This window comes from Chiloscyllium plagiosum, unplaced genomic scaffold, assembly GCF_037043375.1.
Source record: "Chiloscyllium plagiosum isolate Xiang-an unplaced genomic scaffold, Cpla_swu_hap1 HiC_scaffold_3, whole genome shotgun sequence".
NCBI classification, from domain to species: Eukaryota; Metazoa; Chordata; class Chondrichthyes; order Orectolobiformes; family Hemiscylliidae; genus Chiloscyllium; species Chiloscyllium plagiosum.
The window spans coordinates 11,333,796-11,351,411 of record NW_028270141.1 but is presented as its reverse complement, the minus strand read 5'-3'; the positions used below and the strand labels follow the sequence as shown (position 1 = coordinate 11,351,411).

At 38.4% G+C, this 17,616-nt stretch overlaps 1 protein-coding gene across 2 annotated transcripts in view; it reads left to right on the top strand.

Annotated features, from left to right (window-relative positions):
- The window catches only part of atad2b (ATPase family AAA domain containing 2B), a 132,359-nt gene that overhangs the window by 74,834 nt on the left and 39,909 nt on the right, over positions 1 to 17,616 (top strand). For both annotated transcript variants that reach the window (XM_087977413.1, XM_087977410.1), the window contains exons 16-20: positions 5,650 to 5,961; positions 7,352 to 7,493; positions 14,458 to 14,644; positions 14,775 to 14,960; positions 16,475 to 16,610. In XM_087977413.1, the coding sequence (XP_087833539.1) occupies positions 5,650 to 5,961; positions 7,352 to 7,493; positions 14,458 to 14,644; positions 14,775 to 14,960; positions 16,475 to 16,610 (963 nt within the window). The remainder of the gene's footprint in view (positions 1 to 5,649; positions 5,962 to 7,351; positions 7,494 to 14,457; positions 14,645 to 14,774; positions 14,961 to 16,474; positions 16,611 to 17,616) is intronic.

Below are 17,616 nucleotides of genomic sequence, written 5' to 3'. Positions count from 1 at the left end.
ACCTCAGCTGTGTCGTCCAGCTCCATCCATAAAATTGTCATATTTGTCCCTAATGGACCCTAAATCTTGCCCTAGTTGTTCTCTTGCCCCAATATACTTATGAAACATTGTTGGTTTTTCCTCTAATGTTACCTCCCAGTGTTTTTTCATGTCCCTTCTTTGTTCTCCTACTTTATTTAAATAACCACCCTCACACTTTCTAGGTCATCCACTGTTTTGAGACCTGGGTATCTGCAACGAGCTTTACTTGACATTCGGGTTACTCTGGACTTGTTCATCCCGCCCTGCACTTCTCCGGGAACATGTTGACTCAGCACTGTCAATGTTATCCTTTTGAATAACTCCACTGCTCTAATGTAAATTTTCCTGCAAGTAGTTGCTTCCCTCCACTTTGGCCAGATCCAGTCTTATCACATTAAAGCCAACCTTCCCCAGTTCTGAGTCTTTATTTTTCATTTCAGAGTCTTGACCCATAATTGAAGAAATTGCAATTTCCTGGCACCAAAGGCACATTAATTCTGCTAAGTAGATTCTGGTTTAGAAATCTAGAACGCTATTGTTGTGTATTTACACTGCACTTGCTTTGCGTGCGTGCCACTCAGCTTGCAACTGTGAATTGCCCATGTGAGATATTTAGGTGCGTTACCTGTTGATGACGCCATAAAGCACCAGATTCTGACTCTGAAGAATTATCGCAATCCTGTCAGTGATGTCCTGCTATGACTTGTTATTATAAGTAGGCTTCATGGAGTTCTGCAGTTGTTGGTGCATTTTTGGTGACCAGAGTTAGACACATGACAGGTGCCATGGCTCATTGGAAAAGCTAATCTTTGTGGCCATTAACTTACTATAAACTGGCTACAAGAGATCAGGTTATGGAAACTTGCAGCAGAATACAGAGAATTAGGAACAGGCGTTTGGCTATTTGGGCCCCTGAGCCAGCTTGACAAATCAGCAAGATCATAACTGATGCCTTAACTCTTTCTTGCTTGCTCCCTATAACCCTGGACTATGCGATAGATTTTAAAATCTATCTAATTCAGCCTTGAGTATATAAGAGAATACCAAAGACTAGTAGATCTTCTGGGAAAGTAAACAGTCTTCTTCTTCGCCACAGCTCCATTGGAGACCCTTTTAGTTTTAAACAGTGCCTCCTAGTTCTAGGTTTACCCAAAGAGGAAGTATCTTTTCAGTATCCGCTCAGCTAATCCCCTCCGAATCTTTGATTGAATAAGATCACCGACCAATCTTTTAAACTCCAAACAATTTGGTCCATTTACTTGTTCTGCAACAACAGTTTTGAGGCAAATATTATAAAGTGTCAAAATCTTTTTAATACTGGAATACATATTGATTAATAAACCCCTAGAGGGTTTTGATTGAATTTTTAAAAATGTAGCCTCGGCCAATGTTGCTACATTGAATGATCTGTGTATATATTTTGGATTTTGTAATTTAGAAGATAATAGTCCTTTCAAAACCCTTAATGTTAATATATTTTAATTAATATATGTGAGAAAAGGTCAGAAAATATAGGGCATTTGCTGGAAGACCTTGAACATATCACAAGAGAACAACTAAGTTTAATAGTTTGACAGGAGATAATTCAGGAATCAAAACAAAATGATCAGTATGTACAAAATGTAACTGGTTATTTATTTGAACAATTGACCAAATCAACTGTGTATTTCAAATTCTTGTTGTGGTTCTGTTCGCCGAGCTGGGAATTTGTGTTGCAGACATTTCGTCCCCTGTCTTGAGGATGTCACCTAGACAGGGGACGAAACGTCTGCAACACAAATTCCCAGCTTGGCGTACAGAACCATAACAACCCGAGCTACAAATCTCCCAAATTTCAAATTCTTATTAAATTTTCAACATCCACTCTATTTAAACTATAGGTTTGAATTCGTTTATCTTTGCTTATAATGTACTGTTTCTTAACTCAGAGATTGAATCCAAAGTTCCTGCCAGTGTTGCATTTTGAATTAGCTGCTGAATTCTACACAAATGAGTCATGATCAGAAATAAAAATTGAAAGAACTGCGGACGTTGTAAATTAGGAACAAAAACAGAAGTTGCTGGAAAAGCTCAGCAGGTCTGGCAGCATCTGTGAAGAGAAATCAGATAACATTTTGGATCTGGTGACCCTTTCTCAGAACACTTGTGAGGAAGGGTCACTGAATCCGAAATGTTAACTTTAATTTCTCTTCACAGATACTGCCAATCATGATCAGATGTTCTTTTTGAAATTTGAAGTTAATCTGAAAATTGTAATTTCAACCCCCTTGATTCAGTTTGTTTCAAAGTCAAAGAAAGCATTTTTGTTGGAAGGCTGCATGGGTGCATTAACTGACAGATCTGGGGATATATGTGCAAAAGCCATTACAGTGGGCAAAGTTGGTTGAGAGAGTGATTAAAAAAGCAAACAGGATCCTGGGCTCTGTAAAAAGTTGCAGAGTGTACAAAAGCAATGTCGGAATGTTAAACCTTAGTAAAACATATTGCTTTGGTCTCAACTAAAGTATTGTGCCCAATTTAGGAAGGATGTGAAGGCTTTATAGGCAATTCAGTTATATTTTCCTGACCAATCATGGATGGTCAATAAATGTTAGCCTAGCCAGCGACACAGACATCCCATGAACAAATAAAAAGAAGTATGGGCATATTTGTTAAGTTATGGTTGTTTTCCTTCAGCGCAGATGATTGACAGTAGCATTAATAGAGGTGCTCAAATTATGAGGAATCCAATCAGTGTTGTGGTTCTGTTCGCCGAGCTGGGAATTTGTGTTGCAGACGTTTCGTCCCCTGTCTAGGTGACATCCTCAGAGCTTGGGAGCCTCCTGTGAAGCGCTTCTGTGATCTTTCCTCCGGCATTTGTAGTGGTTTGAATCTGCTGCTTCCGGTTGTCAGTTCCAGCTGTCCGCTGCAGTGGTCGGTATATTGGGTCCAGGTCAATGTGCTTATTGAATGAATCTGTGGATGAGTGCCATGACCCTAGGAATTCCCTGACTGTTCTCTGTTTGGCTTGTCCTACAATAGTAGTGTTGTCCCAGTCGAATTCGTGTTGCTTGTCATCTGCGTGTGTGGCTACTAAGGATAGCTGGTCGTGTCGTTTCGTGGCTAGTTGGTGTTCATGGATGTGGATCGTTAGCTGTCTTCCTGTTTGTCCTATGTAGTGTTTTGTGCAGACCTTGCATGGGATTTTGTACACTACATTGGTTTTGCTCATGCTGGGTATTGGGTCCTTCGTTCTGGTGAGTTGTTGTCTGAGAGTGGTTGTTGGTTTGTGTGCTGTTATGAGTCCTAGTGGTCGCAGTATATTGGCTGTCAGTTCGGAAATGGTCTTGATGTATGGTAGTGTGGCTAGTCCTTTGGGTTGCGGCATGTCCTTGTTTTGTTGTCTTTCCCTTAGGCATCTGTTGATGAAATTGCGCGGGTATCCGTTTTTGGCGAATACATTGTATAGGTGTCCTTCTTCCTCTTTTTGCAGTTCTGGTGTACTGCAGTGTGTTGTGGCCCTTTTGAATAGTGCCTTTGAACACACTGAGGAACCTACAAAAAAATGGACAGATAACCAGGTTTGACCTACAAAGAATGAAACCTGAAAGCAACAACACCCCCAGATTCTATGGACTACCTAAAGTGCACAAACCAGACATCTCACTCAGACCCATAGTATCACTACCAGGGACACCATCACACAAACTGGCTAAAGAACTACAGAAACTGAAACACCTGATCAGCGGATCCAGACACTCTGTACAATCAACACAGGAATTCTTGGACATCATCAGAAATATACACATAGACAAGGAAGAAACCATGGTCTCATTCGATGTAACGGCACTGTTCACCTCTATCGACAAAACCCTAGCCAGAGAAACAATAGCCAACACGCCATACAGAACAGACAACAGGACGGTGAACCTATCAACAAAGACTACATACTCAAACTACTGGACCTGTGCCTCACAACACACTTCACATTCAACAACCAAATATATGAACAAATCAACGGCACACCCTTGGGCTCACCCATCTCTGGACTCATAGCAGAAGCGGTAATGCAAAGATTAGAACAAACAGTCTTACCGCAAATTCAACCCAAATTCTGAGTCAGATAAGTAGATGATACCTTTGTAATCATTAAAAACGCAGAAATAGAGAACACACACCGGATCATCAACGCCACACTCACAGGAATCCGATTCACTAGAGAGGAAGAAAAGGACAACCAACTCCCATTCCTAGACGTGATGGTACAGAAAACACCGAACGGAGAATTCACCACAAAGGTATACAGGAAAGCCACACAAACAGACCAAGTCCTAAACTACGAAAGCAACCACCCCAACATACACAAAAGAAGTTGCATCAAGACTCTACTCAAAAGGGCCACAACACACTGCAGTACACCAGAACTGCAAAAAGAGGAAGGAGGACACCTATACAATGTATTCGCCAAAAACGGATACCCACACAATTTCATCAACAGATGCTTAAGGGAAAGACAACGGAACGAGGACTTGCCGCAACCCAAAGAACTAGCCACACTACCATACATCAAGACCATTTCCGAACTGACAGCCAGACTACTACGACCACTAGGACTCATAACAGCACACAAACCAACAGCCACTCTCAGACAACAACTCACCAGAATGAAAGACCCAAAACCAATGTAGTGTACAAAATCCCATGCAAGGACTGCACAAAACACTACATAGGACAAACAGGAAGACAGCTAACGATCCGCATCCATGAACACCAACTAGCCACGAAACGACACGACCAGCTACCCTTAGTAGCCACACACGCAGATGACAAGCAACATGAATTCGACTGGGACACTACTATTATAGGACAAGCCAAACAGAGAACAGCCAGGGAATTCCTAGGGTCATGGCACTCATCCACAGATTCAATCAATAAGCACATTGACCTGGACCCAATATACCGACCACTACAGCGGACAGCTGGAACTGACAACCGGAAGCAGCAGATTCAAACCACTACAAATGCCGGAGGAAAGATCACAGAAGTGCTTCACAGGAGGCTCCCAAGCACTGAGGATGTCACCTAGACAGGGGACGAAACGTCTGCAACACACATTCCCAGCTTGGCGAACAGAACCACAACAACGATCACCCGAGCTACAAATCTTCTCACAGACTTTGAATCCAATTAGTAATAGACAGAAATTGTTCCCATCGTCAGAAGGATTATGAACCAGTGTGTACTGATTCAGGGTGGATGTTAAAAGAACCATAGTTGACCGAAGGAAGGATTTTCATGCAATATGTTTAGGATTTGGACTACACTACCTGAAAGTGTCGAGGAAGGAAATTTAGTCATAGCTTTTAAAAGAAATCGGACATGTAACAGAACAGAGAATTTTCACAATGTGGAAAGTGTTAGATGAATTGCTCTTGCAGAGTCCTGACGTAGTGACAATGGGTTAAATGGCTATCTTCTGTGCTGTAACCATTGTATAATTCAGCGATACCACAGTTTTAATTCACAATTTGTGAGTGAATAAATACTTAGCATTTTAATGCCAGGGATGCTACTTTAGTTTTGAATTATTGCAAAACAGATGACTTACTTTGTGTTTATTTAAAACTGAATTTTCTGATTTGTCTTAAGGCTACTGTGGGGCTGATATAAAATCACTTTGCACTGAGGCAGCCCTGTTTGCCCTACGCCGACGCTACCCTCAGATTTATGCAACCAGTCAGAAGCTGCAGCTGGATGTTTCATCTATTGTTATAAGTGCACAGGACTTCTATCTTGCCATGCAGAACATTGTGCCTGCTTCACAACGAGCTGTGACCTCTTCAGGAGAAGCACTATCACACATTATCAGGCCTTTGCTGGAAAATGTCTTTAGGAGAATTCTAACTGCTTTGCACAAGGTTTTTCCTCATGCTGAACAGACACAGAATGACAACAGAGATGGTCGGTATATATTATAGAATGTTTTTTTGTTATTGTATATTTGCTGGATAAATTGAATTACTAGTATTTTGTTATGTGATGAGGGGCATAAAGTAATTACTTTATTAATTCAATCTGTTCACACCTGTACAAAACATCAATGATTTGGAATATAGAGAAAGATGCTACAGGTTCCTCTTCATTTGTCGGAAAATAATTAGGTTCACGTGGACCATATTGTAGCAGAACATACTTCCATATCATATCGGTTTAAGTCCACCACTGTAAGGTTAATGAAGCAATTAATTCATCTAAATATACCTAACATCAATTTATTCTAGGATATTTTCATCTTTAAATATTTTAGAGCAGTTAAGGTAACTCTGACACTTGTGATCTCCAAATTTTAAATGAAAAGCTCAGTGTTGGTGGAACCCAATAGTTATTTCAATAGTTATGTTGTATGTGGATCTTTTCTTTAAATCAGTGTGGAAATAATATCTCCAGTTTGAAACAGTTGGGCTTTAAAACAAAGTTTTAAAAAATTCTTGGTGTAAACAAGTAAAATACTTCTGTAGTTTTGATCTATTCATTTTATTCAATAGAATATACATTTTTAATATATATATTCTTATGAATGAAATGATGTACAATATATCAAGACCAATGCCAACCCTCCACCTTAGCTTCCATACAATTGAAAGATGTGCTAACATTATATTATCCATAAACCTGTTGGATTTGTTGGTCCTTTAGTTTCATTGCTTCCTGAGAAGAATACCTGGATACCATTTGACAGCTGCTCACAATGATGAATTTTAAGTTAGGAGTTCACTACTTGTAGAATCACAGATCTCAATCTGTATTGTACAGCAAACTGGAATTCAAAGAAGAGACCATTTAAGCCTGAATAAACCTGAAAGATTGGTAGTCATTTATGTTGCTGCTGAGATATTTACTGCAATCCTGCTGCGAGTGATTTTTTTGAGCTTTTTAATATGACAAAATTTGTGTAAAGACAAAAATAGCAGTTCCAAAGAAAGTTTTGAATTTCTAAATGATTTTTGTATTGTGATTTTATTTGTCATTTACAGATTATTTTAATGTTTTGCTCTTTCATTTGAAAACTTGTTTGACATATTAGTTCTAAACATTTAAAACTCCTTTAGCAATTTGCTTAAAATAAATCGAGCTATATTTAACTGACTTAATGATAATTTAACCAAGTTAAAGTATTTAGGTTGTTACTCAGAAATGTAATTGGTTATAAATAAATATTGCAAACAATACTGAAGCAAGTAAGAAGGAGAATGATTAAGACTTGAAGTTAACAATTAATGACCATTTTTAGTGTTAAAGAATTTAAAAGTTCAGTAATTTAGAATCATATTGTATTTGATTGCTATGTCAGATGCTATGAACCACATTTTGGAAGATTACATCCCCAGTGACGATGAGGTTGAGCCAGCAATTTTTGAGAATAACTCTACATTGGGATCACCAAAGAAACAACCACCAGCTGCTAAACATAAGCCCTTTATGCACTTCTCCATGTGAGTAATTGCATTTAATAACTTCAGTATTTTGGATTGTTGATTGGATATTTGTTACATGAAAAGCAAGTCCAACATAATTTAAAATTCTCATTAAAATTTTGCTTGGTTTCTGCTTTATTTTTGGCATAGATGAAAAATAAATCTGAGACAAAAATTGTTTTTTATGACACTCTTGTTCAGTTTAGCGAGTGTTTTTATTTTCTAAAAATGTTCTAATGTTAGCTAACTTTGCCCGAAAATATTTGTGCTACTTTTTCACATTTTTTCATGGGATGTGAATGCCACTAAGGCCAGCATTTTTCCCATCTCTAATGGCGTTTAAGAAGGTGATGATCAGAAGATACCTTGGATAGCTGCAGTTTGTGTATAAGTGCATGTACACAGCTGTAATGAAGGGACTTTTAAGTTTGAAACAGAATAAGATACATCTTGGGAAGGGAATTTGCAGATAGTGGCATTATCAGGTATTTTGCTGCCTTTTCCATAGGAGGTGTGAAATAATAGTTGCATTTGGCTGCCATGTCTTGTGGATGGTACACACAGCTGTTATTGTGGGCCATGTAGAGGGAATGAATGTCTAACATGATTGACAGGTTGCCAGTAAAGTGAGCTGCCTTTGTCGTGGGTAGTGTCAAGAGGAGTGCCAAGTTTCTTGAGTGTTGTTAGACTACATTCATCCAGACAAGGGTTATGTATTCCATCACAATCCTGACTTGTAGATGGTGGGTATGCTTTGTGGATTGGAAGTGAGTTACTCATTGCAGATTCCTCATTTCTGACAAACTGTTCTCACAGTATTTACATGGCTAGGTAAATTAAGTTTCGAAGGGTAAACAAGCAGGAAGTTGGAAGAACACAACAAGCCAGGCAGCATCAGGAGCTGGAGAAGTCACCATTTCGGGTGTAACCCTTCTTCAGGAATTCTGGCTTGCTGTGTTTTTCTCGCCTCCTGCTTTCAGCATCTGCAGATTCCAGCATCTGCAGGTTTTTTTATGACAGGATGTACATGTATTTGGAAAGGCAAGGACTGATTAGGGATAGTCAACATGGCTTTGTGCATGGAAAATCATGTTTCACAAACTCGATTGAGTTTTTTTGAAGACGTAACAAAGAGAATTAATGAGGGCAGAAAGGTAGATGTGATCTATATGGACCTCAGTGAGGCGTTCGACAAGGTTCCCCATGGGAGACTGATTAGCAAAGTTAGATCTCACAAAATACAGGGAGAACTAGCCATTTGGATACAGAACTGGCTCAAAGGTAGAAGGCAGAGGGTGGTGGTGGAGGGTTGTTTTTCAGATTGGAGGCCTGTGACCAGTGGAGTGCCACAAGGATCAGTGCTGGGTCCTCTACTTTTTGTAATTTACATAAATGATTTGGATGCGAGCATAAGAGCTACAGTTAGTAAGTTTGCAGATGACACTAAAATTAGAGGTGTAGTGGACAGTGAAGAGAGTTACAAATTACTATAGGATCTTGACCAGACGGGCCAATGGGCTAAGAAATGACAGAAGAGTTTAATTCCGATAAATGCGAGGTGCTGCATTTTGGGAAAGCAAATCTTAGCAGGACTTGTACACTTAATGGTAAGCTCCTAGGGAGTGTTGCTGAACAAAGAGACCTTGGAGTGCAGGTTCATAGCTCCTTGAAAGTGGAGTTGCAGGTTGATAGGACAGTGAAGAAGGCATTTGGTATGCTTTCCTTTATTGGTCAGAGTATTGAGTACAGGAGTTGGGAGGTCATGTTGCAGCTGTTCAGGACATTGGTTAGGCCACTGTTGGAATATTTCATGCACTTCTGTTCTCCTTCCAATCAGAAGGATGTTGTGAAACTTGAAAGGGTTCAGAAAAGATTTACAAGGATGTTGCCAGGGTTGGAGGATTTGAGCTATAGGGAGAGGCTGAACAGGCTGGGGCTGTTTTCCATGGAGCGTTGGAGGCTGAGGAGTGACCTTATAGAGGTTTACAAAATTATGAGGGGCATGGATAGGGGTAAATAGGCAAAGTATTTTCCCTGGGGTCAGGGAGTTCAGAATTAGAGGGCATAGGTTTAGGGTGAGAGGGGAAAGATATAAAAGAGACCTACGGGGCAACTTCTTCACACAGAGGGTGGTACGTGTATGGAATGAGCTGCCAGAGGAAGTGGGGGCTGGTACAATTGCAACATTTAAGAGGCATTTGGATGGGTATATGAATGGGAATGGTTTGGAGGGATATGGGCCGGGTGCTGGCAGGTGGGACTAGATTGGGTTGGGATATCTGGTCGACATGGACGAGTTGGACCGAAGGGTCTGTTTCCATGTTGTACATCTCTATGACTATGACTCTAAATGAAGTTTCTAATCATCCCCTGAATGCTCAGAGTAAATTATACAGCAGTGATTATTCTCTGATTGTCAAAGGTTGATGGTCAGATTCTCTTTGGTTGGATATTGTTATTGTCTTCTATTTGAGAAGTATATGTGTTAGCTTATCAGCCAGGTCTGAATGTTGTTCAGGCCTTGCTGTAGATGGGTACATGTTGATCCTTTATCTAGGAATAACAAATAATACTGAACACTGTGTTGTCATTTGTTCACATCTCCATTTGTGAACATATTGGAAGTACGGATTATTGGTAAAGCAGTTAAAGGTGGATTGGCCTTGGTTACTACCCTGAGGAATTGCTGCAGCTGCCACCTTTTATGTAGGCAACCCTCCAACCAGTGAAGAGCTCCCTCCTAGGATTTTATTAGGATTTTCAGGTGCCAAATTCAGTCAAATGTTGACTTGCTGTCAACTCCAGTCACTGTCATCTCATCTAAATAATGTAGTTGTGTACACCTAACAACATTCTCAAGTATGAGCAAATTAACCTTCAGTAATCAATGACACTGGATACACACTTGTGACAGTCCCTCATGTCACTGGAATAATGTTTATCAATTGCCTGTAAAATGCATTGAGCTGTTTCAATGTGTTTACTAACTGGATCATGTAACCAGTATTGACTTTGCATTGAAAAAGTGTTCCTGCTAATTAAATTTAACTAAGCAGCTAATAAACTAACTCTACATTTTAGTCATGATTCGGAGATGCCGGTGTTGGACTGGGGTGTACAAAGTTAAAAATCACACAACACCAGGTTATAGTCCAACAGGTTTAATTGGAAGCACACTAGCTTTCGGAGCGATGCTCCTTCATCAGGACAATCACCTGATGAAGGAGCGTCGCTCTGAAAGCTAGTGTGCTTCCAATTAAACCTGTTGGACTATAACCTGGTGTTGTGTGATTTTTAACTTTCTACATTTTAGTGTTTTGGAAAGTTCCTAGTTTTGAAAAAGTGATTATAACCATTGTGAAAGCAATGCAATATGTGAATAATTGATTTTGAATCCCTTAAAAAACTATATCGTGTGTATTCCATCTCCACAATACCAATGCCAAAATAGAATTACATAGTTATGCTCAGCTAAGAAAGAGCAGCAAAGGCTGAAACCCGAAATGACATACCAACTAGACTTGCTGGATCTATGTGGGATGCTACTACTATAGTATTCGGTGCTTCCCTGATTGCAGTTCTCAGAAGAGCACTCTGCATTGTCTGGCAAAGGGCATTACTTGCATGCCTAGTTGATACGCCAGCAAAAGCAATAATGGGCAACATAACCTGAAAGTCAAACATCAATCCCCCACACATCTGGTAACTGACAAAACAAAAACAGAAGCTGGTTGAAATCGCATGCACCTAACTTTCCACTTGTGGTGATGTGTTCAATCCACCAGCTGTCTGTCTTCTATCCATTTATGGATCAACATTCCTGGAGAAGCTTATCAAATGCCCTTTCGATGAAGAAATGGATTATACAGGAAGCCGCTAAGAAGTTTCCTGTGGCTAACATTAACTGTTGAACAACATTCTTTGAACTAACATGGCAGGAGTAATTCTTGATTAACAGGTTCATGACAAGCCAGGATCCCTGTGCAGTCAACTACCATCATTGCCAGCTCAGTACAAACTCTGTATGCATTTGTGGTGACTCGCCAAGTTATGCTACACATTGTTGATGAGTATTCCCAGTCGAGATTAAGCGCTGGACTAACTGCCTCAAATTCAGCAAATGAGAAGACTGTCACTTGGCTTTAGGGAGGTGTATTTGCTAAGTAGTCGTAAATAATGTAAGCTTTAGTTTCAATTTTCCGACCAAAAGTCCTTCCTGTCTTTACCATCTTCAAGACCATTTTTGACTTTCACCAAGCTTTTGGTCACTTTCCATATCTTCCACTTTGTCTTTCCATTTTTAATTCTCATTTTGCCTCTTTAATGTAACATGGTATATTTTTGTCTGCTAAAACTGTCACATAACTGTAAGTTATTAGTGCACTTGAATATACTGCTCAGTTTGTATGTATTCGTGTCAAAGGCATGTTAAGGCAGTATTTAAGTGATCAGAGTCTTGCTTTCCTGAAGCAAATTTATCAGGCTGTAGAAATGTAGAAATCTTTTATAAATTAGTGACTGTATCAAGCTTTACCAGGATTTGAAATGTCACTAGCTGCCTTTCCTTTGAAAATTCTGCCTAGTTCAGTTGCTTTACTATCTTACGAATAAAATATAAGCCAAAATCACACAGGAAGGGAACATAGGGGTAGACGGATGCAAAGTAAGTTCAAAAAGTTCAGGAAGTAATAGCTAAAATAGTCTTCTTGGAAACATATAAGCAACAGTAGAATTATTCATTAAGTTGTTAGATGCTGTAGGGATGCCATCATTTCTCGTGGAAGGATGAGATAGTATCTTCTAATTTCTGTGAAACATTTGATCAAAACACCCTTTTGTCGTTTATAGACAAACCCATGGCTCTTTTCTTTAATCTGCCCCTTCGGCTGGATTTTAAAAAAAAGCACTATAATTCAAAGAGAGACAGTACTTCTGGTTTCTGGGTCAGCATTTAACCTACATTTAACTTCATTTCAAAAACAGATTATCTAGTTATTTATCCAATTAATGTTTGTGGGATTTCCTTGCAACATTACCTACTTATCAGAAGTATTCTTTTTGGTGATGAAGAGTTGGGATTATTAATAATGCTGCATAAATGCAAATTAGTTTTTACTTAATTATGATCTTCAACAATTTTCTTGGTATCTTTTTTTAAAAAAATGCTGGGGATATGACATTTTGTATTTTAACCTCAATAATTCTAAAATGAAAGTTATAATTTTAATAAAATCAGAACTTTAGTATCTTTTGATATTTGAGTGACTTGGAAATTACTGTGCCTTACTTAATGTAATTGAGAAAAATGTGGCAATTCAGAATTGATTATTTATTTGTATGAGTTTAGAGTTGAAATTTTTAAGTTTGAATCGGAATCATTATAAACATCTTCATAGTTCGTGTAAACAGATATACAATTTGTTACAATAGGAATGTATTGGGACAAAATGTGAAAATGTTGTACTGAATTCAAATTTGATGCATTTACTCTTTAAAAACTTGATAGCAACTCTCACTTTAAATCCAAAATCTAAATTATTATTTGCTATCATGTTTTGCAGTGAATTAGCAATAAATGTTAGAGCTTTTCAGAACTTGTAATTGTGCAAAATGAATTGAGCTGTTGGATTATTTAACTGATCAGAAGAAACACATAATTATTTGAAACTGATTCTCCAAAGAAGTATTGCAGTATGTTGCCATCTTCAGGAAGGTTTCAATTTTGCACATAATATTCAAATTGCAAATGAAATGTGGCACTTGGTACAACTACTTTCTATTTTGAAATTTTAAGTTTGTTGTAAAGATTCTGTTCCTCTAAACATCTTTTTTTCTCAAAGGACTGTCAGTATGGCCACAACTATTAGGAAATTAGTTAAAACATCCACAAAAATCTTTTATACTGTATTTCTAAATATGTATTCTTCAGTTTCTTTTATTATTCCTGGGATGTGGGCACTGCTGGCTGCCAGCATTTATTGCCTGTTCCCAGTTGCCCTAGAGAAGGTGGCAGTAAGTTGTCTTCTTGAACTATTGTCGTTCACGAGGTCTTCAGTGTTGCGCACTTCATATTGGTTTTTATTTTGCATCATGCTTTTCTTTGATGTTTGTTGTCTTTAAGGACTTTGCATGAAATAACTTCTGTAACTTTTAAAAACCAAAGTCTGAATGATTAATTTGTAACCACAGACAAAGTGACTTAATATTTTACTGAAGAAGCACCCCCACACACACATGTCTATGTGTCAGTACCAAACTATTTTCATTCTTCTGAGAAAGGATGACACGGCTGTTGCTTTTTTGGCATATTTATTAAGCAGTCTGGTATCTATCCCAGTGATGTGACTGAGGTCAGTAATTTACTGGGAGTGGGTAATTGCAGGAGCACAATATTTTAAGACAAAAATAATAGGCATTCTACTTGCAGTCTGGAAAATAAAGTTAGTTTCAGTTGAAATGCCAGATCTTGGTTATTATAGAGAAATACATCTTGATTATTTACGGGTTTACTTAGTAATTTTGTTAGTCTAAAAGTATAGAGTTTTTCCAACCGATTTCAAAAATAATACTTACTTATACAATGCACTTCACAGCGACAGCATGTTCCAAAGCACTTTACACTTTTTGAACTATAATCACTATCGGAGTGTAGGAATTGCAGAATTTGTGCAGCTCCCATCCAATACAGCAATGTGATAGGACCAGATAATCTCTGTTATGTTGTTGATTAAAGGATAAGTATTTGCAAAGGTATAGTTATAACAGCTCTGTTGTTTTCCAAAATATTGCTGTGGGATCTTTTTGATTCCCTCGTGGGCAGGCAGAGCCTCAATGTAACCTCTTATCTGAAGGATAGCAACTCTGACAGTGCAGTATTGTCTGAGTCATCAGAAATTTAGATATATAATTTTAAGAATACAAAACACAATGATACGTATATGTTAACCTGGAAAATTACTCAGTGCAAGATTTCTTTCTGTAGGTCAGCACATCACCAGCCAACATCCCATCGTCCTCGGTTACTTCTTTGTGGGAGCAAAGGATCTGGTCAGAGTTCACATCTTGCTCCTGCTTTGCTGCATTCACTTGAGAAGTTCTCTGTGCATAGGTTAGATCTGCCAGCAGTGTACTCTGTCAGTGCAAAAACACCAGAGGAGTCGTGTGCACAGGTGAGGCTAGAGGAAGTGAGAAAACCTAGTACATATGATTCTTGTGGGTAACTTTTCAACTAGCACTGAAAATCTAAAGCCATGATTTTCTTTTTTCTCTTTTTCTCCCTACTTCCTATTCCTCCCTTAGGTTTTCCGCGAGGCACGTCGGACGGTACCAAGTGTAATTTATGTGCCTCACATTAAAGAGTGGTGGGATGCAGTCAGTGACACAGTGCGAGCTACTTTCTTGACTCTACTTCAGGACATACCACCCTTTTCCCCAATTTTAATAGTGGCTACCTCTGAAGCAATATATATAGAGTTGCCTGATGAGGTAGGTTGTCAATTTCACTAAAGTGCATATAAATTCATAGAACGGTTACAGAGTAGAGCAAAGCTGTTTGGACAGTTATGTCCATATTGGGTTTCTTCTAAAAGTTGCAATACTTGAGAGCAATTGGAATGGGTTGTGTTTTATTATAAATATGCATTTAACATCTTGTAGAAATTGGTAATACAGAATTTGAAGTATTAGCATTTCCCAGGTTATGAATAGGTTCTCTTCATGAGTGAATTCATAAGTTGATTTGTATGCAAGCCAGAATACGCTATGGTACAGCATAAAATAACCACATGTAAGTACAAGCAAATGTTTGCGTGTCGAATCTTTTAAATTAATATGAAATCTTGTATGTAAGTACATGCGTTTGTTGGACGGACATTCGTAAATTGGAGACTGCCTCTATATTGATGATGGTCACAGTTCATAATTTTTTTAACTAATGTGCTCAATTTGAACTGAAATATCATTGAGAAGTTTTCCATTAGAATTTTTTTTGTGTCTAAATTTATGCACACCTGTGTGGGGTTTGTACAGTTTCACAGAGACATAAACTGTCAGTGCTTAGGTGTTCTCTTCAGCAATACTATTTGTTTCTATAGATTAGATTAGATTCCCTACAGTGTGGAAACAGGCCCTTCGACCCTCCGAAGAGTAACCTACTCAGACCCATTTCCCTCTGACTAATGCACCTAACACTATGGGGAATTTAGCATGGCCAATTCACCTCACCTGCACATCTTTGGGCTGTGGGAGGAGACCGGAGCAGCTGTAGGAAACCCACGCAGACATTGGGAGATCGTGCAAACTCCACACAGACAGTTGCCTAAGGCTGGAATTGAAACTGGGACCTTGGCGCTGTGAGGCAGCAGTGCTAACCACTGAGCCACCGTGCCACCCCCTAATGGGTTTAATGGTTTCCTTCTGCAATCTGAAAGTAATGGCAATGCTTTCATTCAAATATTGCTTTAAATATAAACATAGCATGAAGGGGGCTTTTGTTGGATGGACATAAAAAAGCAGTGTGTTCTAGTTTTACACCTAATGAAGTCATTACTATTGATTTCTTACACAAATGTGTAAATATTTTACAATACTAAGGCAAGTTTTTAATGAACAAAATGACAACGCTAATATTTTACTATAAAGAGGGGTCCCCAGTTTACGACTTGAATACAAATCGACTTAGGAATAGATTTAAGAACGAAACCCGTTTGCATCCTGGGGACTGTGTATGTGCACATTGATTATGAATTTATGTACTCAGCAGCAGTAGTTTTGAATGTTGGAGCAAAAATCTGCACCATCACAGTGATGTGTGCATATATTATGTAACATGCAATGGATGTGTGTGATTATACAATGTTTTTCTGAATAATAATACTTGCATTTCATTTGCAAGGTTCAAGATATTAACCTGGTTATCTTTTGTCATTTCATATCCTAATTTCTTTTCTTCAAAGACAAATATTGAATTTAATGGGTTTTCTGTTTTTCTTAACATTAAGGTTAAATGCATTTTCGAAATCAGTTATGGGGAAGTTATAGATGTACCGAAACCTAATGAACAGGAAAGAACAAAGTTCTTTGAAGATTTGATATTAAACCAAGCAGCAAAGCCACCACCAAGGAAGAAAAAAGCTGGTAAGAGCTAATGGTAGAAAGAAAAAACAATTCTATGCTTATCAAGATTTTCAAATTACATATGATCCAACTAAATATAGTGCAATTTTATACCAGGTAACTTGTACAGAGGTAGGACCAAGATGTTACCTATAATTCTTACTGACTTCTTCACACATCAGTTGATAGTTCTTAACAAACAGCATTTTACTTAGATGGAGATCACAAGCTCCTCTCCACCTCTCCCTCTGATCCTATTGCTGAAGGTGCTGTGGACACTGATTTCTTTGCCAGTAAAACTGACTTATCTAGAACTGTGTTCCTCAACAGGTTAATACCAGGTGGGCAAAAACTCGAAACAAATTTGGTCAAATGTCCACGTCTAGTTGGAGATGGCTATTTGAAATCACTTTGGTGGGAATCGTGCAATAATCTGAGCAGGGAAAACAGACAGTTGGAAGTGTAAATGAGCTGTTCAATTACTGTGCACATGTGTGCGTCATCCTCAGTGGCTTGAGCTACACTGCAAGTTCAGCTTTATTGGCAAATCCAGACCATTTACTCATTAACTTGCTCATGTCATCACCAGCAACAGTAATTTATCTCATTGCTATTTTTGGAATTTTGCTGTGCAGAAAATGATTTTGTATCCAGTTATATAAATCACTGCAACAATTGATCATACCAAATCACTTTGAGTTTGAGAAGGCATTATGCCATTTCTATGATCACTGACACTGATTTCCAGTGTTTTTCAGGTGACTTGTTAAAATATTTCAATATGATCACAGCTAGTATCAGTTTCAGCCAGTGTCAATTGTTATTGGACCTTTAGGTTGGCAAGTAGTCATGATTGATGTTTCACGTGCCTTCATCAAATATGATACAACCTGTGTATGATAGAAATATAGCAGTATCTTTGAAGCCACAAATTTATGTGCATTCTATACTACTCTTTGTGGAATCTTTGGACTTTGCATTGGTGACTGATTGATTGATTCACCGAGCAGCATGGATTATGACTGCA